This window comes from Rattus rattus, chromosome 5 (assembly GCF_011064425.1).
Source record: "Rattus rattus isolate New Zealand chromosome 5, Rrattus_CSIRO_v1, whole genome shotgun sequence".
Taxonomy (NCBI): domain Eukaryota; kingdom Metazoa; phylum Chordata; class Mammalia; order Rodentia; family Muridae; genus Rattus; species Rattus rattus.
The window spans coordinates 103,814,582-103,838,093 of NC_046158.1; the positions used below are offsets into that span (position 1 = coordinate 103,814,582).

Sequence of the window (23,512 nt, forward strand, 5' to 3'; positions counted from 1 at the left end):
CTTCCCTCAGCTTTTCCCTTCCTTCCGGTAACAAGACCTTTCTTGTATCTTTCTTTTGGAAGATTCCAAGTCTCCCACATAAACCGGCTTGCCTATTAGTCGGGGTGTATTTACTTTTCTTAACTTTCAAACTCTAATATTTCTATCTGTCCCATATTTACTCGTAGCTGCAGTTATAAAGTTACTTTCAAAAGGAGAGAGAGCTGAGCCGATGAGTAGATGGTGATGTAAAAGAAGGAGAAGGCGGATCCAGGCTCAGTGGCGGTGATGCAGTCCCAGCACGGGGCTGGGGTTTGCGGCCACCTTTGTTACTGCTTGCTGTCTTTGGCCTCTGCCTAGAATTACAGGCTCGTCACCACACTCAGCCTGGAAAAGTCACCTTAGGAGGGTTGTGAGTTCAAAGGCAGCCTGGATTGCATAGTAATAGTCTGTTAGAAAAAAAAAAGGAAAGGGTTGAAAGAGGGAGAAATAGAGGAACAAAGATGGCAATGAGGAAGAGGCAAAAGAAAAGAAAATAGTCTCTGGGAATAGGCTCTTTATTAATACAGAGATTGTCGTAAAATTTAACCACAGACCGAGTGTATCCATAGGCTGACATAAATCCTGTCTCTCAGCACCAGTGTCATAAATGGTGGTACTATATTTGGAATTCGATGTGTATATTTGAATGTAAGTATGACGGATGGTCTAGGAATTCACAGCCCTTCAAAACACTGACCCAAATCACTTGTCTAATGGGGCCGTTCTCCCACTCTGCCTACCCTGTCTGGAGTACATTTCTGGCTGGGAATGGTGAAGATGGGGAATTTTCCTTCCTCCCTTCTGCTCTGAGGGGGCTTGAGTAAACACACTGGGCGATAACTTTAACTGAAAATACCACTTAAGCTGAGAAAGTTGCGAAGTCACAGGGAACTTAAAGCCAAATTCGCTATAGCGTGGAGCTCACACAAGAGTCTGGCTGCGGTCCTGATCTGGTTTTCCTCAGTGGCACTGTGGTGACTCCCTCTACCACAAGCGTGGTGCGGTCCGGCTCTTGACCACTCGGCTCCACTGGCAACTACAAACCTATTGCTGGTTCTTGTTTGCAACCCCTGGTTCCAAAACCAAAACGTACACAAAACCAGAAAAGGAAGGATGACCCAAGAGATGGAGAAAAATGAGGCTGGGGAAGAAATTGATGGCAGAATCGCATATAGAAAAGCAAGCCAAAAATGCTGAAAACAGAGTGTGCTGGGCGTGGTAGTGTGCACCTTTAATCCCAGCACTTGAGAGGCAGAGGCAAGAGGATCTCTGATTTCGAGGCCAGCCTGTATATAGAGAAAGTTCCAGGACAGCAAGGGTATTCGGAGAAACCCTATCTTCAAAAACAAAAAAGAAAAAGAAAAAAAAGAAAAGAAAGAAAAAGTGCTTTCACAACAGAGTTTTCACCGAATTTCATAATTCTAAAGGAAAGCAATAAGGATGTGTGTTTATAGTGCTTATACGTAAATAAACACACACAGCCATTGGCTGCAATCTCATTTCCGAAGGCCGTGTGTGCTTTCAGTGGGGAGCTGCGCATGAGGCGAGGGTCCTGCTCTTAAACACTGATCCAATAGAATTGTCCTGGTATGTCATTCATGGGGCATCCTCATTCCGAAGACACACGGCAAGATACAATACACACACAGCCTCATCCTCAGTGGAAAACAGGGACAACCGGATTAGGTCAAACCTGAATTCAAACCAAAAGTACTGGATTATCTCTCTCAAAGGCCCACTGCTTCTCTCTGCACACTAGTCTAACTGTGCTCCTAAGAGTTTCTCCCTACACTGCAGAGACACGCTGCTCCTCTCATGCAAAGGCAGCATCTGTTGTCCAAGCTCTTGAATCTGGGAAAAGCCTGTGACTTCTGTGGAATTCCTGGTCACATAATTTCAGGCTAAGTTTGAAGAGAACCTAGTGGCTTCCAATGTGCTTGCTCCTGGGAGATCCAGAACCAGTACATAGAGAGTCTGGCTTTGTTTCTCGGGAGATCATGCAGAAAGGCCATCGATTGAAGACAGTCCGAGACCACAAGGAAGTGAGCTGAGGAACTCGGCCAACACTTGGAGTACATGAGCCCATTCAAGGTCAGCCAGCCTGCAGCCATTTGAGTCAGCCTGCATTCAGGATTTGGGGTTCCAACATGCCACCAAGAAACAGCTCCAACAGACACAATCTTGAGCAAGGCCTAGCAATGTATCGGGGGCTCAGTTTTCCGCTGACAAAAACGTACTTAATGGTTGCATCCTAAAGGGCAGTCCCAGGCTGGAGAGCTTTAAAACCCAAGAAACCCCCACCACAGTCTAACTTCTTTATTTCTATTTAGATGAATCACACCAAGGTAGACAGGGTGGCAGTCCTGCTATTGCTCTCCCTGACCAACAGGCACTACGAGGAGCCAACACAGGAGTCTCTGTCTATGTTCCTGCCCCACAGAACTGTAAAACCATGCAGTTGTTCAGAGCAGCTTCTGAATAGCAAAAGATGGCCAAACCATGGATGAGAGTCAGGGTCTCACGGTCGTGGGAAGCCCAGGGTGAGCTTGTGCCCTCTTGTTTTCTCAAAAATGGGCTTATATGTCTTCAAGTGTGAGATATTTGATTTATATGTAGTAGGAACGTTCCAGGTTCTCTTCTCCTTTTACCTCTTCCCCCGGCTGTTCAGTTATAGCGCCTGTGCAACCCAAGCCTCTTCTTCATCATCAACTCCCCTGCTTTTGCTCAGTCTACTCTCAGTGAGCCCCACATTGCTCCCTAGACTCCCAGCTTCTGGTCCTCCTACACTAACCCCATGGCTTTCCCGCCACTGCTTCCGTAACACAGGACTGATCCTGCTGCCATCTTGGAGTCCCTCTCATCCTAACTTTTCACAGCAGTGAGTTGGTAATGCTTCTGTGGATCCCGTTCCTGCCCTTAACAGCATCATCTCTTTGTACAGACCACACTGGACAGTGCCAGCAGATCAGTGCAGCGCAAAGCTGGCCTCCTGTGCCCAGTGTCCCCCAATCCCAAATACTTCATTTCACATCTTCTCCGCCTTGTGTCTTTCTCCCTCGTCTTTACCTGTTATGCCAGTTTTTTGTATTCTCCAACCTCTGGTTTAATAATTAACCTTGCACAGTCAGTCAATCAAAATTGGTCCATATCTAACCATCCACAACCATCTATGAACCCTACCCATGCCCAAGAATTCTCAGAGAAATAAAGCACACAGGGCCTCTACCTCTCTTTTTTATTGCACAGTCAAAGGCTGTAGAATTACCTCTGTAAAGGGTCTCTGCCACTTTTTTATTGCCCAGTCAAAGGCTGTGGAACTGTCTCTGTAAAGGGCCAAACAGCAAATATTCCCATCTTTGCAGAGGTTCTATCTCTGTCACAGCTACGTCATTCAAGGGCTGCAAAGAGCAAGCGGCCCTGTGGTAACATCCGCACAAATGAGTCAACACGGCTTTGTTCTCAAACACAGCCTGGTCCACAGTCTGCAGAGCCAGTGAACTCTGACTGTGATATCTCTTCTTATTAATCCCTTTCCAACAATGCTTCTGCTGGCCTGTAACAGGATATACCTTCAACTAATGTTGAGTTGTTCCCTCCCCCAGGAGAGCATCCTAGAGAAAGAAGGTATCAAGAGGATTGAAGAAAGACATTTACCAGCTATAAAGTTTAATTTAGCCGAGAAGCATCAAAATATTAAGTTAAAAGTGTATCAAGCCAAGTCTCTTAACTCTAGGTGATTTCCCTAGGGCAATGACTGGAACTCTACAATATTTGGGTGTTTTTTCCAACCTGCTAGATGTACAAAGACATTTAATCTCCCTACTAAGAAGTTATATATTGAGGAATTAATACTACTAAAGAACGCCTGTCGTAGACACAGCAAAGCTTGCTATTTTAACAATAATTGCTTCCATTTAATATTAAAATTTTGAGTTTGCAGATAACCAATACAAAAAAGCAAAGCAAATAACTAAATAATTCATCTTTACCAGCAAAAGTGTAAACTATACATCAGCCTCCCTGGAAAGAGATGTGTGTTGCTTAACTCTACTTGAAAGATGATTTTCTTACTCGGATTTGGAAAAGAAGAGATTCTAGATGATAAAAGTAATACATATTCAACATACAACAAAGACACATGCTCCACTATGTTCACAGCAGCCTTATTTATAATAGGCAGGAGCTGGAAAGAACCCAGATGCCCTTCAACAGAGGAATGGATACAGAAAATGTGGTACATCTACACAATGGAATACTACTCAGGTATAAAAAACAATGACTTCACGAAATCCATAGGCAAATGGATTGAACTAGAAAATATCATTCTGAGTGAGGTAACCCAATCACAGAAAAACACACATGGTATGCACTCACTCATAAGTGGATATTAGCTCAAAAGGTCGAATTACCCAAGATACAATCCACAGACCACGTGAAGTTCAAGAAGAAGAATTACCAAAGTGTGGATGCTTCACTCCTTAAAAGGGGGAACAAAAATATTCATAGGAGGGGATATGGAGACAAAGTTTTGAGCAGTGACTGAAGGAACGGCCATTCAGAGCCTGCCCCACAAGTGGCCCATACATATACAGCCACCAAAACTAGATAAGATTGATGAAGCTAAGAAGTGCATGCTGACAGGAACTGGATATAGATGTCTCCTGAGAGACACAGCCAGAGCATGTCAAATACAGAGATGAATGCTAGCAGCAAACCACTGAACTGAGAACAGGACCCCCGTTAGAGGAATTAGAGAAAGGATTGAAAGAGCTGAAGGGGTTTGCAACCCCATAAGAACAACAATGCCAACCAACCAGAGCTCCCAGGGACTAAACCACTACCCAAAGACTATACATGAACAAACCCAAGGCTCCAACTACATATGTAGCAGAGGAAGGCCTTGTTGGGCACCAATGGAAGGAGAAGCCCTTGGTTCTGTCAAGGTTGGACCCCCAGTGTAGGGGAATGTCGGGAGGGGGAAATGGATGGGGAGGGGAATACCCTTACAGAAGAAGGGAAGGGGATGGGATAGGGAGTTTATGTCCAGGAAACCAGGAAAGGGAATAACATTTGAAATGTAAATAAAAATGTCCAACAAAAAATTAATACATAATACTCTTGGCTCAGAGGCTGGGGAGTATAGAAGGGTGTGTCTGAGATGGTTACTACAACTTTAGTAATGCACCATCCAAGGTCCTGATGGCACTGACATCATATGATTCTTTCCGTTTATTAATGCTGGGCTGAAGTCTCAGAAAACATTTTTATTTAAGTATGGTATGAGATTAACCACACTTAGGATTTTTGAACTATTACTACAGATTATTAGAAGTTTTAAGTGGAATTTCACCAATATCTTGGTCCTGCATCTTAGCTCATTGATGCAAGAAATAAAAACCACAATTAAAATTAGTTTTAAAAAGTTGAATAGTAAGACTTTGGTTATGTTTGTCAGGGTGAATGGATGGAGCCAACTGCCATCTCCTAGAAATACTGTATGGATCGGATGAACGCTACGTGTGTGCCTAGAACATACAGAGAGCAGTTTCTCACGTAAGTGCTGTCTAAGCACTGTCGTACACGACTATTACACCAGGCCCTAAGTCTCTGTTTAGAGATACAATGATTTTAGTTTATAATGCTGTGAAATAGGTGCATGTTTGATAAAAACTAAACTTCACATTTTGAGTTTTGATTTCCCCCCAGCCCCGCCCCATCCTGCCCCCAGCTCCAGGATGACCAATACACTCGCTCAAAGTCCTTGGAAGAATTTATCAGTGCTTAACTTCATCAAACCAAGGAACACAATGCTGCAGCGTTGTTTAGCCTGATAGCAGACTGTCTGTGGCTGCTCTTCGTGAATGGATTTTGGTCATCTGTAAACTATGAAGCCCCTCCAAGCTAGGTGTTGTTACACATCTCTGGAATTCCACTGAACTAAGTAAACACTGGGTTCCGATCAAGGCTTCCAGAATTAAAGGTTCTTTGAAACACATTTAATGGTATTAGTGGTTCTATTAGTGTTATTATGATTTATGATTGATGATATTATGATTTGCCTTTAATGATTTCACAAACTAATAGGAAAGAAAATCAAGTCTAGGGTCTAGGGAGAGACCTTCACAGCAAAATGTGGGCTTCAGTTCAATCCCTAACCCCAACTCATCAAGCCAGACAGGTGTTGCAAACCTGGAATTCCAGCCCTGGGAGACAGAGACAGACAGTTACCAGGTGCTTGCTGGCCAGTCAGGATAGTCTAATCAGAGAGCAGCCCCAGGGAGAGCCCCAGCTTCATTAAACAAGGTGGATGACTCCTGAGAAATGACTCCTCAAACCGACCTCTGACCACCATCGACGTGTCCATATATGTGCCAGTTCACCCCTCCCCAACACACACAAACACACATGTACACCTGTGCACACAAGAATACACACATGCACATGTGAGACCACACAAGGAATAATCACGTTTTAATAATCATGAAATAATAAGTGTTCACAGACTTTTGGTGTTGTGTTTGATAGATGAGTGATTTCAGCTCTCTTGAGGAATGTTATTAAAGCAAGCCCAGGTGCTGGGCAGTGTCCAGAATCAAAGAAGTTGTTAAAATAGTTTACTTGTCTTCCAAAAAAGCAAGTAAATGGAAAACCAAAGCTAAAGCTCCCAGAGTATCTGAGTGAGTGGTTTGGTTCTGAATGTATATTCTAGTTGTTTAGCATTTTGTTGGGGTAGTTATGGGTTATTAGTATAATGCTATGGTTTTTAACAAAGGACTGTTTCAATATTATTTAAAATTCCAATTAAGCTTGAAGACATGTCTAGACTTCCGTCGCCTTCCACTCTGAAATCATGACGCTGTGTGTTAATGTGTGTTTTTATTCATTTATATCAATAGCTTACCCGTTCTTTAAAGGCATAGATGAAAAAATCAAATAATTTTTTTACTTTTTATTTAAAAATTGGAATTACATAAACTTCCTGCTTAAGAAAATCTGTGTTTTTAAATTGTGTCTCAATATATTAGCTTCCTCTTCTCATAAATGTGACAACAAAAGATGCTATTTTTCAGGACTTCCCCTATATGCAATTAGGAGACTATGTGACTTCAGCTGAATCTTAACACTGTCTTTATGAGTCAAACAGGCTGTTTAAAGCCTCTGTTATTCCCATGAAATTTCACTAAGAACTCGCTTCTGTAATTAATCTCCGGAATTTGCCATCACATAATCTACCCTGATTATGATCTTTTCCATAGGTGTTTTTATACTAATAAAAACTCTGGACAATATAAACATATAAACAAAGACCAAAAAAAATCAAGAGAAGGGTGACAAACCTTGTAAAACACATGGGAGTCCTGTGAATGTCAACTTGTCAACTGTGTCAACCTGTCAGCCTATGTCAACCTGTCAGCCTATCAGCCTGTATCAGCCTTGTCAGCCTGTGTCAGTCTATCAGCCTATGTCAACCTATCAGCCTGTTAGCCTGTGTTAGCCTGTGTCAACCTGTCAACCTGTCAACCTGTCAGTCTGTGTCAGCTTGTGTCAGCTTGTCAGCCTGTGTCAAGTTGTCAGTCTGTCAGCCTGTGTCAACCTGTCAACCTGTCAGCCTGTGTCAGCCTGTGTCAGCCTGTGTAAGCTTGTGTCAGTCTGTCAGCCTGTCAGCCTGTGTCAGCCTGTCAGCCTGTGTCAACCTGTCAGCCTGTGTTAGTCTGTCAGCCTGTCTGCCTGTCAACCTGTCAGTCTGTCAACCTGTCAGTCTCTCAACCTGTAAGCCTGTCATCCTGTTAGCCTATGTCAGCCTGTGTCAACTTGTCAGCCTGTCAGCCTGTGTCAGCCTATGTCAGCCTGTGTCAACTTGTCAGCCTGTCAGCCTGTGTCAGCCTGTGTCAGCCTATGTCAACCTGTAAGTCTATGTCAGCCTGTGTCAGCCTGTGTCAGCCTGTGTCAGCCTGTCAGTCTGTATCAGTCTGTGTCAGCCTGTCAGGCTGTCAACCTGTAAGTCTGTGTCAGCCTGGGTTAGCCTGTGTCAGCCTGTCAGCCTATCAGTCTGTATCAGTCTGTGTCAGCCTGTCAGCCTGTCAACCTGTCAGCCTGTCTACCTGTAAGCCTATCAATCTGTCAACCTGTCAGCCTGTCAGCCTGTGTCAGCCTGTCAGCCTGTAAGTCTGTCAAGCCACGTACCAGCAACAAGGACACAAGACTCATTCCCAATTACTGGAGACTTAGGGAAAAAGAGTTTCAGACTAAGGAATGTCTCCCTTTGGCATGAAACTGTAATATTTCCTTATTTGGGCACTAAAGAAATAAGGCCATCATAAAGTTAGGACACATAACTCCTCTCTCCAACTAGGGCTGGCTTCTTGCTTTTGCTGTTATTGTCCTTGGTGGTACTGTGTGTATACTACTGAAACATCTTCCACTTTTTACCTAATCACAGTGTTAAACTTTAGCTGAGAGAAATTCATACGAAATGAAATGCCCGTTAAGACTGTGTTATTTCTCAACAAGTCTTTTCACACATGACCAGGCAAAAGAAAACTACTAAATGCATTTACTATTTGAAAATTATTTTTTAAGCTTGCAAACTGTGGGCCAGTAAGATGGCTTAGCAGGTAAATGTGCCTACTGCCAAGTGTGACAGCTTTAGTTCAATTTCCAGAAACTAGTGATTGAGTGAGAGATTCTGCAAGTTGTCCTCTGGACGGACACACACACACACACACACACACACTGTGTTGCCCAAACACATACAACAAATAAGTAGAATATAAAAAAATAAATAAACATTCAAACTTTCACTGGAAAATTAAGGAAATGTGGGTTTTTGCTGAGTGAATGGGGACCACCATATCTTTTAATTAAAAGAAAGAAAGGAAGAAAGGAAGGAAGAAAGAAAGAAATGTTCCCAATAAAAGCAGAAATTGACAATTTACTTCAAGAAAACATAGCAAAAGTTGGGGTGGGGACTGAGGATGCTTAAATTTCTACAGTGCCAAAGCTCTGCTGCCCAGCAAGAAGAAAAACGGAAGGAAACACTGCTAAAGGGAGCAGGAGAGAAGACGGACTGGGGTGGCATGCCTAGCGGGGGACAAGTTCTCCAGTCTGCAGAGCAACAGACCTGACAGGAAACTTAGGTCTGGCACCTGTCACCATCAGAGGAAGAGCAGAGGGTGGGGCTTGTGGGAGAGCAGACAGTCCGTGCCAGACATCAGTGTGTGAATTATTAGCAATGCATCAAAACACCTCAGTCATCACCTCTGTTTCACATAAGTGGGTCTACAAACCACCTCTACTTCAGAAACCCAGCATGTCCATCCAACTAACAAGCAGGTGTCAGCGTAGTCAGAGGGGAGCTTTGAACTGCATAACACATTAGTGAAGACAAATAGAAACCTTATAACTGGGCAAACACCGTGCATAGCTTGCTCTTCTTATGGTTTACACAGCAGACCATGGCTGAAAGACTCTTCACGTGAGACCGTAATGGCAGTGAGTAAAGAGAGATTTCAAAATCAGCATCAGAATGGGTGTGTTTAGAATCTAGGAGAAAACTATGATCCAGCAGTTGTGCTTAGATTACATTGTGCCACATATAAGCTTATGCATATGCATGCAATATACAGAAAGATGTTGTTAATAGCAAAATATTTACTATACTCTCAAGAGCCATCATTTGGCTCTGCACCACCATATCATTGAAATCTACAAACCAAAAGAACATAAGTTAACAGTTGGATACAATGAAGATATATAAAAAGTGAAGGCATACATTATATACAGTTTATCCATATAGTAAGGCATGTATACATACATATGTTCATATATATACATATATATAACATGCATGTAGGTAATATATGTACTGCATATGTAGATGTGTATATGTCTATAATTTTGCTAGAAAAATATGTGCAATGTACATAAAAAGTAGAAAGGAAGTACTTTTAATTGTATATCTTTTAAAGTCTTTTTGGCCACAGCCATACATAGAAATGGAGGCAGAAAGCCATATAAATATCATAAGAGCTAGGGATAGTCATAATGGCTGTTCTACTAATGCTGCGTGTGAAAAAGACTCACAAAAACTGCGACAGGCTGGGATCTGTTGGAGATCAGACACTAGGAGAAGTACAGAGATGTAACGGCATTCATAAGCACATGTGAACCCCAGTGGTGTGGTAAAGAGCAGCTCTGCCAGCAGAAAAAGGAAATACTCTCTGCCTGTCAGGTTGTCTCCTCCCAAAGGGACACACGAGCTGGTGACAGAAACACGTTAAGATCCATAAAGCTCTAGCCTTAAGACTTGCCACCCAGAGTGAAAGATCGATCTATCTATCTATCTATCCATCTATCTATCTATCTATCCATCTATCTATCTATCTATCTAATCTATCCATCCATCATCTATGTCTATCTATATCTCTCCCTCTCTCCCTCCCTCCCTTCCTCCTAGCTCCCTCTCATATATATATGTGTGTGTGTGTGTGTGTGTGTGTGTGTGTGTGTGTACATGTATATATGAGCAATTCCATCACAATAGACACTAAGATGATATTGTGCAGCAGAAATATACTTTTGAAAGAAAAATGCTGAACCAAACAAAGCCCTCTTGAGAACATATTAAAATCAGCTTTTCCACCCATTTACTGAACTCTCGTCAAGCCTTCTACACAGGGCAACTGTTGTCTGTTGCTTGGTCAGAGTTATTCCCAATGATGTTGTTAGAATTCTGGGTCTGTTTTCCACAAAGGTCAGGACAGAACTGGTTTAGCTATTTTCTGAGATCAAACAATCAGAAAGATTTTAGCACAGCCTAAGTGCTCACTGATCCCTCATCCAGACAAGGACTCAAAAACTGTTCCATGCACCCCTCTCTTGCTTCTTGTACTGAAGCCATACAAATACATACAAACATACATACATACATACATACATACATACACTACATCACTACATATACACAAAACAGTATACAAAACAAACAAAAGAATATCCTAAGAGCACCTTCACCATGTCATCCGGGTCACATTATCAAGTTACAGGGTCAATGCACCCCTAGAATGACAAGAAAGTTCAGCGTGTGCATTCCCTGAGATCAATGAGCAGGCTCTTCCAAAGGACAGAACAGTGGCCATTCATTTCCATCCTACCCCTTCTAATAGAGGCTCCAACTTAATTTCAGAGATTGTCCTTTTTAAACGTTTAAAAACGCTTAAAAGAATTATTTCCACTCTCCTTCAGCTCCGGAAACTGCCAAGCCTTAGACCGCCAACCTGACCAATCTAAATCACTCCTGCTGTAATACTGGGGCGTGGGAAGCTAATAGTACATGGGTTTTCCAAGAAGATACCACAAGAACACCCGCTTTGGGCCAGCCACAGCGACATTACTCCAGCAGCCACAAGCAGAATTCAAGTAGCCCAGACACTAGTTCTCAAAAACCTTTGCCCCGCAGACTTCCAGAGTCTGAAAGGGAGTGTACAGTCCTGGTCTTCATGAGCATGTCTTAGGAGCGGACCATCTCCTCACCATGCAGCTCATCTTGGTCTCCGAATTCTTTCCTTTCCTTGCTGCCTCCCAAAGAGCTGATGCCCACATGGGAAAGCACTTCTCCCTGCACACTACCGGAATTGGTAAGCAGCAAAAGCAGTGGGCTTCTCCCTTTCTCTGGGTTTCAGCTCCTCCCCTTCTTCCACAAGGAATCTTTCTCGCCTCCCCAAATCTGCCTCAACAATAGCCCAGGATTCCCTCCAGCCAGGACCTCTCCTCTGGGCCAGGAACAAGGCAAGTTATCTGAACAAGAGTTGATGACCGAGTAACCATGGCGCTTTCAGGCTGTCCCCAAGAGGTCTCACCCAGGGTCCTCTACCGGCCAGAACTGGCCCTGTCAGTTGCTGTGGATCTCAAAGTCCCAAGAAGGGCGAGGGGAGGCACACCTAAGCGGCTGGGAGCCTCTCTTACCCTTTCAGAGCATCGTGTCCTCCGCCGCCTCGTCTCTTGGCGCGATTGGCTCTGGTCTCCTTTAGGCTCCCAGCCTCCAGATTGGCATCCGCCCCATGGCTCGTGTAGGACTCGAGGAGCAGGGCGAAAGCCAGCGCGACCTCCAGCAGCCCTCCTCGCCGCATGGTGCCGCCGGCCGCCACTCGCTCCGCCGCCGCCGCGCCTTCCAGCGGCCCGCGTCTCCGGGATCCCGCTGTCTCGCTGTCTCGCTGTCCCGCTGTCCTGCTACAGGGAGGTCCCGGCCTGGGTCCTACCGCTTTCTTCTCTCGGGACTGCTCCCACTTCGGGCAGCCCCTGTCCTGCAACACAGACAAGTCCCCAAGGCGGGGGCGGGGGTGGGGAGACACTCAGGGCTCCGGGATGCTGAAAGCTCGCAGTCCCCGGTGCCGAGCCCAGCCCGCGCGCCGCCTGCGCGTGGCGCAGTTAGCCGGAGGAACGAGGACCGTTCGATTCCAGCTGGCTGCAGAGCCAGAGCCCGGCGACTGGCATCCGCGGACCCTGCGGCCTCGCGGCGCCAAGTACTGTGTCCCCAGGGAGCCCCGGCGTCCCGCGAGCCGGCTGCCTACAATGTCTTAATGGCACTGATTGCGCGCGGTGACGGCTGACGCCCCAGCTCCCCAAACAGGGTCCTCTCCGCCCACATACCGGGTCACCGCCAACCCCGCAGTCCCCTGCATCCGACGTGGAGCAGGGCACTGCAGTCCCGGGTCTTGCAGCTGTCAGGCAGAGAGGGCCAGCTGCAGATGCTCGAGACAACCCCTCACCCTGCCCGGCCTCCTGCCCTCGAGGCCGCGCAAACGGCCCTCCAGACCCCCGCCTGCCGCCCGACCCCGGCGGGACCCCGTGAGACCCACTGGACTAGCGGCTTGGACTCTCAGGCGGCGGTGGCTGCTCTGCTCCGCAGCTGTCCCAGCTGTGGCCGCCTGTGGCACCCACAGTCTCTGCCCCAACTCTGCGGCCCCCTCCTTTCCCACCTCTTCAAGTATCGTCCGCGCAGCGGTTTCTCGCGAGAGAAATACTTTTTTAAAAAAAAAGAAAGAAAGAAAAAGAAAATGACACCCTCCCCACCTCCCCCCATCACCACCCCACCCCCGGCCCCATCTATCCTCCCTTTCCACTCCCCTCTGCCAGCCACCGCCCGGGACCCGGGCCTCCCTCATTCGCCGGATCAGTGCCCTGGGAGGAGGCGGAGGTGACCCAGTCCTGCCTGGCCTGGGATATTCCGTCCCGGGGTGGAGAAAAGGGAATGGGAAGAGATGGAGTAGCGGTTTAGACCGTTCTGCCTGCGGCTGAGAGGTCTAGACCGGAGATTCCCGCGGACAGAAGACGGAGAGCTGTGCCACCTGCACTGAGAACGCATGTTGGACACCTTGGTCTCCGAGGCCCAGGAGGCCCTGGCCAGAAAGGGGCCCTGTGGCAGTGGTCCTTGCTTCTCAACCCAGCCTTCTGTGTCTCTGCTGTCTGGCTGGGAGGAGAAACTGTAGGCTCCAGCTGGGCTTGTGGCAAGGCCACCACCACAGAGCCAGCCAACAGGTTGGCTGAAAAGGGGGCACGTCCGTGTCAAGAGACGGCTGGAGGAGCGGTTCTTCCAAGGCTCGGGGCAAGCTACTCACCTAGGCTAAATTAAGGGACTGCAAAAGTCTAAGTCAGTCAGGGGCCTGTGATTCTCTTGCCCAATTCTCAGTTAAGAATGGGGTTTCCTGGAAGAACTCTATTTTCACATGAGCGCGCACTATACAGAGAGCACATGCGTACATGTGCACGAGGGGTGCGTGTGTCTAGAATACACAAGTATCCTCAGCACTACAGCTTAGCTGAAATCCACATCAGGGTATACCACATGAACCAGGGACTTCTGATCACCAACTGTCACGTTCAGCACAAATACCCTAAGAATGCACACATCTTGAAAGAGCTGAAGAGGTTTGCAACTCCATAAGAACAATGCCAACCAACCAGAGCTTCCAGGGGCTAAACTACTACCCAAAGACTCACCCATGGCTCCAACTGCATATGTAGCAGAGGATGGCCCTGTTGAGTACCAATGGAAGAAGAAGCCCTTGGTCTTGCCAAGGTTGGACCTCCCAGTGTAAGGGAATGTCAGGGTGGGGCGGGAAGGGGGATGGATGGGGAGGGAAACACCCTTATAGAAGAAGGGGAGGGGGAGGAGATAGGGAGCTTATGGACAGGAAACCGGGAAAGGGAATAACATTTGAAATGTAAATAAAGAAATATCCAATAATAAAAAAAAAGAATGCACACATCTTGTTGATCGGGATTTTTCTTGTTTTCAACATTTCGTGCCCAGATATGAGATTACAAAGATCGAGGCACGTTACCAACTCCACCTTCTTTTTGAGATGGACCATGAAAACGGACTCACTGCGCCGCTTTCATACCCGAATGGGAAGAGGAAAACACTGGTTTAAATTCATAATCACTTAAGTATATTATCTGGTTTAATTAAGGTCTCGCCTTCAAAGAAAAAGTGCCCTTGACAGATCCATGAACTGGAGATTCGGTCATGCATCCCCAGGTAAGTAAAGAGTCATTCATTCCAGAGCCAGGAGATGGCTCCGCCCAAATAAAGTGTCAAGTCTGATAACCTGAGTTCTATCACTGGGATCTACGTGGCAAAAGGAAGGAAAGAACGTTGTCCTCCGATCAATGTACTCAGCACACTCATACACACACGTACGAGCGTGAGTATGAGTACATATACCCTAAATGTAATAAAGGAAAGAACCATTCATTGAAGAAGTAGGGATTGAATACTCCTGCCACCCAGTGCATGAATGAATCGGAATTACTTGTGAGTAAGCCAGGAGTTTCAGTCCCTGTGCACAGCAGGTGGTCTACAGGGAAGGCAAGCTTGAAACAATAGCTACAATGTCACATGCCAACAAACACAGGCTACTGTGTATATGACGGTGACTAGGCCTAGGCTAGGGTCAACAGGGAAAGCTTCCCTGAGAAAGTATCAACGAACCCTTTTAAGGTATCATGACTACTTAGAGAGAGAGCAGTGTTCTTAACTGTAGATGCACAGTGGGATCTAGGAACTAGACGCAAGGACCCAGTTGTTAAAGTCTGCGGTGGACATCGACAGGGACATCTTTCAAAGTTCCCCAGATACAAACAGGTGGCATGGATATTATTACTAAGGGTGGGAAACGGGTCCAAACAGAGGAACCATAGTTCCATGGTTAACAGAAGCAAGGCTTCTGGGGGTTAGGAGAGACTTTGGCCTGACCTCTGTGTATCCAGGCTGTTCTGACCCACTGTGCAATCTTGAAATGGCCTGTTCGCTCTGTATTCAGGTGGCATGCAAGAGGCAATGTGACCCTGTCTCCTGGAGGCTGCCACTCAGCAACATAAGGAAGGGAGCAACTGAATGCAGGGCACTCAGAAGACTTGGTCCAGGTAGCACAGAACAAACCCCAGTAAGGGTTCCATTTACCTCACAGTGTGATCTCAAGTCTTCCCCAGCAAGTAGGGGGCTGGCAAGGGCTGTGGCAGTCCTCAAGCCTGTCTTTCACTTTCAGTTTCTCCTCCCCGTGACTTCCACACAGGACAGCTTTTCCTGCAAAGGAGAACCACGGATATTAGCCAAAATAGCCAATGAAGTTCCTTTCTGGGTAGCGATATGGTGACAACTTTAAAAATCTCACGCCATTCTTCCTTATTATTTGGTGTACTAAAGAAAGGACCAGCACAGTTCCAGCCACTGACAGAGCCTTGGTGAGCCATGGTGCTTGTCGGGCCTCAGTTGCCCCACTACTTTCTTGAGAATGAAGGAAGTGAACCTTGGCTGTGGCGATGGACGTAAATATGAGTTGACTGACAGCCATCGACTGATGTATATGTACATTTTATTAATTGTTCATTAGCCAATTTGACCAAAGTTAAGTACCTCCTTCTAAACGCCACATCGAGGACGAGACTGTTTATTTTTCCATCGTCTTTCAGAACTTTTCTTTATCAAAGGAATATCTTGACTGCTTAGTTTCTAGGTGTTTCCCTATAATCCCGCCATTCTAACGTTTTCTCCATTTCCCATGAGTCTTTGTTCCTGTGATACATCTGACGTAGTCATAACCACAGGGTCTGTATAGTTTTGTCTGCCGTCGAACAGAGGGGAGAATTTGTTCTCACTTCAGACTAAGCCTGTGCATTTTGCAGATGGGGGTCTCTGGGTGAGGCTCGCCTAGCCTAGCCATACTTCTGGCAGAGAGCGTGTACAAATGTTGAATTATGTTATTGAAATAGCTTTCATTACCTCAATCCCCCAAAGCAAACAGTTCCTCTCCACCCAAAACAAAAGCTCCATTTCCCAGCCTCATTTCACTTATGTTTTGATGAGTTCTGGGTCCCACCCTGGTATTGCCTGTCTTTTTTTTTTTTCTTACCAGACATAACAGATACCAGCCCAACAGCAGAGGAGGGTAAAGAAGAGGCCTGGCCAGCAGTGAGGGATGTAACATTGGATCCATCACAAATTAAAAACACACCCTCCCTGGGTACCATTTGACACATGTTTACTAAACACCAGCTCTGTGTGCCACACCAGGGTAGATCTTGCAGATGCCCCTAAAAAATACTCCCAGGGCTTCACCCCCTCTCAGAATAGGAAAAAGGAGTCCATATCTTCGAAGTCCCAAACATGGCAAACAGTAAACCGAGAGGGGAAGGAGAGTACTCCAAGACTTTTATAGGCAAAACTCAGATTTCATCTGTGGACCTTGATTGACACTTGGGCTCCATTTAGTTTTCATGGGCAGTGAAGCATTCTGCTGATCTTTTTCAATGGGAAAGTGACGTAACGTTTTGCAGCTCTCAGGCCTTTGGACTGAGGGTTTCCAATCGGCAAAGTTTACCATTTACCTGGCCTGTGAGGCAAAGACCGGCACAGAAAATGGCTTAGGGACTCATTCCAAAGCTGGGTGTCACCAAAGTGAGGAACCCACGTGGGAGACGGGTGGGTGGAGTGGCATGACTGCTCTGGTCAGGAAGATTTAATGAGTGAAATGGGATTTGAGTAGGGCCTTGAAAGGAGGGTAGGGTTTGGCTGAATAGAACTGTCTTGGAAGAACATTCCAGACACAAAAAGAGGAGCAGGAGGCGAAAGCAGAAAGGGGGAAGGATTAGGGGCCAGAGGAGACAGATGAGGTATTTCCCATCCTTCTCTGGGACACACCCTGGGCTGAGCATTTGTGAAGGGCAGCAGGCTACTGTGGACCCGGGGGTATCGTTTCTTAAATGACCGTGATTAGTCACACCACAAGAACATTTATTGTCTCCATCCCCGAGCCCTGGAAGAACTGGAATCCATTCTGACCTCTGTGTTCAAACTGACAGAGGGCAAGCGACACTCGATTTCCGCCGGGGTTCAATTAGTCACTTACATTGAAGAATTTCAGCAGAGAATGAACTTTATTTCAGGACCCTAATGAGAGTCCCTTTATTCCAGGAAATGCAGACCATAACCTGCTGTCATGGGCCATCTGAAACTCTAATTAAGACAGGACTGACAGGGGCTGGGATTTAGCTCAGCGGTAGAGTGCTTACCTAGGAAGCAAAGGCCCTGGGTTCGGTCCCCAGCTCGAAAAAAAGAACCAAAAAAAAAAAAAAAAAAAAAAAAAGACAGGACTGACAAGCTGTCTCCTTTAGTAACATTATCTTTTTCTACATCTGTTTTTACTTTCAATCTCAATTTTCCCCCAACAGTAATTAGTGGATACTAGTAATTAGTGGATACTAGTAATTAGTGGATATTAAAACGTGTTTCTTCCTAGCTGACTTATCTATTCCCATGATTTCACCCCTTGCTTATAACATAAAGTCCCAAATCTGTACCTCCACCCCAGAGTGTCCCTGGAGCCCCAGTGCAGATGTCCAAGTTCCTGCTGGATGCCTCCACCCACTCCTTCCTGGGCCAAAGTCATTGTGTAGCAGCCTCTGAAATGGCCTCCAAAAATCCCACCCAGGTACTCACGCCATAGGGTAATTCCCTCCCCTGAGCATGGGCTGGACCCACTGAGAGTCTCTCCTCTAGTGTGGCAGAAGTGAGGGAATATCACTTTTCTATTAAATTACGGTGAATTTCATTTCACCCTTTCCTTCCTGCTCTGCCTCTCAGCGACACTGATGGCATCTCTATGGTGCATTGATCTGTAGAGTCCCAGGAGCACAAGACTGAAGAAGCTACGAGTCTCTGAGAACCCGAGTTCCCAGTCCACAGCCTTCTGGGAGCTTTGTTCCTCTAAGGATCACATGGGGGAGCTCAGACATCTTCGGCTGCCACTGTAATCCTAGCTAATGGGAGTGTAAGAATTAGTAAAGCAGTGAAATTATGAAAAAAAAAAAAAACAAACCAAAAACCAAAAAACAGAAATGGAGCGCTTGAAGCCTCTGAATTTTGAGGCTGTTCACTGCATAAAAATGGATAACAAGGGGCTGGAGAGATGGCTCTGCAGTTAAGAGCACTGACTGCCCTTCCAAAGAACCCAGGTTCAATTCCCAGGACCCACATGGTGGCTCACAACTTTCTGTCACTCCATGATCTGACACCCTCGCACAGACATACATTCAGGCAAAACACCAATGCATATAAAATAAAAATATATAATACAAAAAGAAATGGGCAACAAATATCTAAGCAAAATGCCTAAACTTGCCCCTCCGTTTGCACTGTCTGTCTTAATTCTAAGACCTACCACGTACTCACCTACGCTGACCAGGGCCGTCTTAGACAAGCGTCTTGTGTGCTTCTCACACCTACTAAAGCTCAGCTGTTTTAACAGAAAATATTGTCTCATAATTGACTCAATTTAGCAGTCTTAATCGATTCCCTGTGCTCCATCCGGACCTCAAGCTGTCTATACTATAGCTTGGTCTTGCTCAATGTCTGCAGGATTCCACCAGCAGCCATATTCATGACATCATTCTGGGTATCTTTCCATAGATAATAAACCCTTGGGAAGTGTCCAGAATGATAGAATAGGGGTGGGGGAAGTCTGGAAACGCTGGAAAGTGTTCCCATTGTTTGCAAGTCAGCCACAGGAACAGTGCTAGAACAAGCCTGGGAGTAAATGACATACGATCAGACCTGGCCTCGCTACTGCTGTGGCCTTGGCAAGCCACTTCACTTGGAGGAGACTTTGTTTCCTCTTCAAGAAAATCTGAGGTGTAGACTTCAGTAGACAGTGGAGCTCTAGGTAAATAGCTTGAGGTTAAACCAGCCAGCGAATGAAGTCTCACATACCTGGGCATAATAGCACTTACCCAAGGGTCTTCCACATCTCGGAAATCTGTAGTTTTACAATATCTAGTTCCTTGAAGGATATCTAGATATAGAAACCTATGGTTTAAATCTGCACCAAGGCTGTTCTAGTCTGTCATTGCTAAGCAGGATCTAACTAGATACCACTTCTATTATGTTAGAATGCTAAATATATGTTATATAACATAATGTATAATATAATTTTACATTATATATAATGTTATAATATAACATATGTGTAATATAATATACGCATGCAAACATTTTAAAGGATTATTTTTTTGGGTGTGAGCACTCATGCTTTGTTTAGTTTTTACTTTATTTTCTTTCCAAACCCTGATGGATCTCCCTGAACAGTCACTGAGGTAGATTAACCCCACTGGAAACCGTAACAGTTCTACAGGAATAGGGCAAAGAGATGTACAAAGGTTTAAGAATGGTACAGGCAAACAGCCGACTTAGCAATGAATGTCTTAAACTCATAAAACTGCAGGGCACCCACAGGATACCAAGAAATGAAAGATACTGTTCCCATAGACCAGACAGATGATGAGGAGAGGGAGATAAGGGGAGGGGGGAGGGAAGGAGGAAAGGGAGAGGACAAAACAGAGGGAAGAGGAGAGAGGGGAAGAGGAGAGGGGGAGGGGAAGAGGGGGAGAAAGACAGGTAGAAAGAAAAGGAGGGAGAGACAGAATGCCTTTCTTATCTTCCCCTGAAAGCCTGTCTCCACACGGTGCCATAACTCACAATCTTCAGTAAAGGGTAAAAGGACATTTAAAAAAAATCTTGCTAAAGGCCTTACTGAAGGCAAGAAAGTCACGGAGCCCACAGGAAGTAGTTTCTACAGCCCTGTGCTATAGAAACAAGGCCCCCTTAAACTTCTCCAAATCTTTCAGACCAACACTTTGCCTGCCTGTACCCTGGCCTCCTTTCTGTGATTGTCCTCTCTCCTAGGATCCCTCAGCCTCTCTGTCCAGCCCCCCAGTCCTCTGTTATCAAGATCCGTATTATTTCTCCTCTTAACTCATACCAATTGTTTCACAGAAGAAAAGGCTCAGCCTGGAGTCTGCCGTTAGTAGAAGGGGAGGGACATGATGAAACTGTAGTGATGTCTAATAGAATTTTAAGCCAGAACATCAAAAAAATGACACTAAAATCAGGCCTGATAGTGTAGGCCTATAAGCCCAGCTGCTTGTGAGGTGGAAGCAGAAGGTGCACGTTCAAACCCAGCTTAGGCACACCCTAGGCCAGCCTAAGAAGGTGGGACCCTGTCTACAAATGAATAATAAAAGAAATTTGGACAGTGTGGCTCAGTGGTAGAATGCTTGCTTGGCATGGGTTCAATCATCCATCATCCATATAGCAGAAGAAAAGAGAGCTGAAACAAGCTGGGGTTGGGGGTCATAATCTGAGGCAATAAATACTGTAGACAGAGGATTTAAATTCTAGATGTTCAGAAGGGGGAAAATAACTCTGGCCTAGTGACCAGAAGAATGTCTGTGGAGAGAGAGGGGCTGAGGGATGACAACCTGAAGAAACCGATTACAGCTGGACAGCAAAGCCCTCCTCTCTTGCAGGAAGAAGAGCTTTTATACAAGGGAAGGCCAAACCCAGGAACAGCACCAGATGGCTTTCATAAAGGCAAAGAAGAATGAGAGACGATTACAAGTGGGTCAAGGCTAGAAGATTGAAGAATTCAGGGAAATACACATCACTAAAGAATTTGGAGGGCTGGCAAGATGGCTCATTCAGTAAAAGTGACACCCTGAGCTCAATCCCCAGGACCCACACGGTAGAGGAGACAACGCTCTACATGTTGCTCTCTGAGCTCTACATACATGCCATGACATAAGTGCACACATACACATATGGAAATAAGTGAATAAAGTAAACATATTTTCAGAAGAATTTAGAGCATGATAGGATAGGAGGGCATCGGGGCATATTGCTGATAATCCTAGCAGTTGGAAGGTAGAGGCTGGAAGATCAAGTGTTTAAAGTCATCCTCAGGTACGGTACCAGACTGAGGACAGCCTGGGCTACATACGAATCTACCTGTAAAAACAGTGGACGAATAAAAAAATTGAATAGATGGATAAATAGATACACAGGTACATAGATAGATAGATAGATAGACAGACAGACAGACAGACAGACAGACAGACAGACAGATAGATAGATAGATAGATAGATAGATAGATAGATAGATAGATGATAGATAGGTATGTCGGTGCACATGTGCACCTACACACATGAACAGTTGAGCACATGTCTCACACACAAAGAAAGAAAAACGAGAGGAAATGAATTCAGCATCTAGTCTTAGTGGTGAGAATGTCCTCCAAGTATGTGACAGCACACAGGAAAAAGAATGGGAAATTATAGTTCAATTTCACAGCAGAGCTGTGATGGCTGTGTGAAGAATTCAATCTGAGAAGCTACAGACAGGGGAAAGCCAACGTTGACACAGATTTGAAGCGAGCTGTCTGGGGAGCAGACAGCAATGGGGAGGAGATGGAGGCAGGAGAAATTGAATTTGGAAGGAAGACAATGAGTACGCTCTGTGCTGCATGGCTGTTCTGAGGAGATCCCAGTGAGGAGACACAGCAGGCAGACAGAGGCGTCAACTTTGTAGATGAGAGGCGATGCTTGGGACTTGGCTGTGTGAGCATCTGTAAGGGAAGTATATTTACCAGCTATTTCAAGTTGCTTTCTGCCGCAGTTTGATTTATATTAATCCTACAAACCGACCTGGAAGAGAGGCCTATCTTGACAGCCAAAGTTTGTTTTTGAGTTTCAGATTCTCATGGTAAGGGGTCGAAGTTTTGAGTAATTACAAAGGAGAAACACCCTGCAAATATCAGAAACAGACGGGGCTGCTGGTGGAGATTAGAAGAAAAGGACAGACACATCTCCCCTTGGGACAATAGAACAGGGGAAAGGAGGGTGATAAGGCATTGTTTTGTATCACTTCCACTTCCAGAAAATCTATGAATGAGAAATATGACAGCCGTGTGTGGGTACTCAAAGACTATCAGTCAAAGCAAGGGATTTATGTGTTTCCTTTGAACAGAGAATTGTTTGTTTAAAGCCAGCCTAAAATACACAATCACACAGGTACATCTTGAGTTCTCAGTTTAAGATCTGAGTCTGTATTGGAATTACTACCGAGGGAGTGATGGATGTGGTCAAAGTGAGCTACAGACCCACAGACAAAGCTCCTAATGAAACCCACTACATTGTCCAATGAAAATACGCTACAGGATTTTACATAGAATTCCTGATGGTGGGTACCTAAAAATATACTTCATATTTGTGGAGTAAAAATGAATGCGGACATGGCACAGGTTCATAATTCTAGCTGCTCTGGAGGCAGAAGCAGGAGGATTGCAAAGTTGAGGCCTGTCTAGGACATGTAATGGGTCCTCATCCCAGTGTAAGTATAAAGAGGTGTGGGGACATAGCTTAATGGTACAGCATTTGCCAAGCTTGCATATGACCCAGAACCAAAATCAATCCCAAAATCAAAATGAAAAGAAAGAAAAAAATATTTATTTCTATTACCTAGGTATTTATCAGATCATGGATGCTGACACAGGCAGCTGGTGTGGTTAGTTTAGGAGAATAGTCATGGTTTTTAGGATCCTTGGCCTCTTTTGCTTCCCTAGTGACCCAGGGAATCCAAACTGAGCCTTTCCACTGTTATCTGTCTGCCCTCTGGTCCCCACCAAGCCCCGCTCTGTGTCTACAGATCCCTTTTTGCTTAGCATCCTGCTTTTGCTCAAGCCTTATCTCACACTCAGAATGTGTTTTCTTTCCTAAGTAGATAAGGCTGTTCTTTGCCAAGATCTGCTCAGCTGGGCTCGTGAGCCCATCCCCCATCTCCTGGCTATTAACTGCTAACAGTTCCCAGCTGTGTCCCTCACTGAACACTATACTGGCCACAGGGAACCGCCTAACCACCAAGATGACGCCTGAGGGTGTGGCCCAGTGTTTTTTTTTTAACATTCCTGAAAGCCTGTTATGGATAATTCAACACTTCAAGATTAAAAAGAGATAAAACATAAATGGCCAATATCAGGAATCAAGGTGGAAAGGTTACTAAAAAGCCTATATATCATAAACAATAAATATGGCAACCTAAGTGGAATGAGAGAAATTCTTGAAAGCCATAAATTAAAGATGAAAACATAGTAAAAAAAAAAC

General features: G+C 45.3%; 1 protein-coding gene across 1 annotated transcript in view; it reads right to left on the reverse strand.

Annotated features, from left to right (window-relative positions):
* Nucleotides 1–12,317, reverse strand: part of Fbn1 (fibrillin 1) — a 196,910-nt gene extending 184,593 nt beyond the window's left edge. The window contains exon 1 of the mRNA XM_032904117.1: nucleotides 11,986–12,317. Coding sequence (XP_032760008.1) covers nucleotides 11,986–12,149 — 164 coding nt within the window. The 5' untranslated portion in view covers nucleotides 12,150–12,317. The remainder of the gene's footprint in view (nucleotides 1–11,985) is intronic.
* Nucleotides 12,318–23,512: the final 11,195 nt, after the last annotated feature.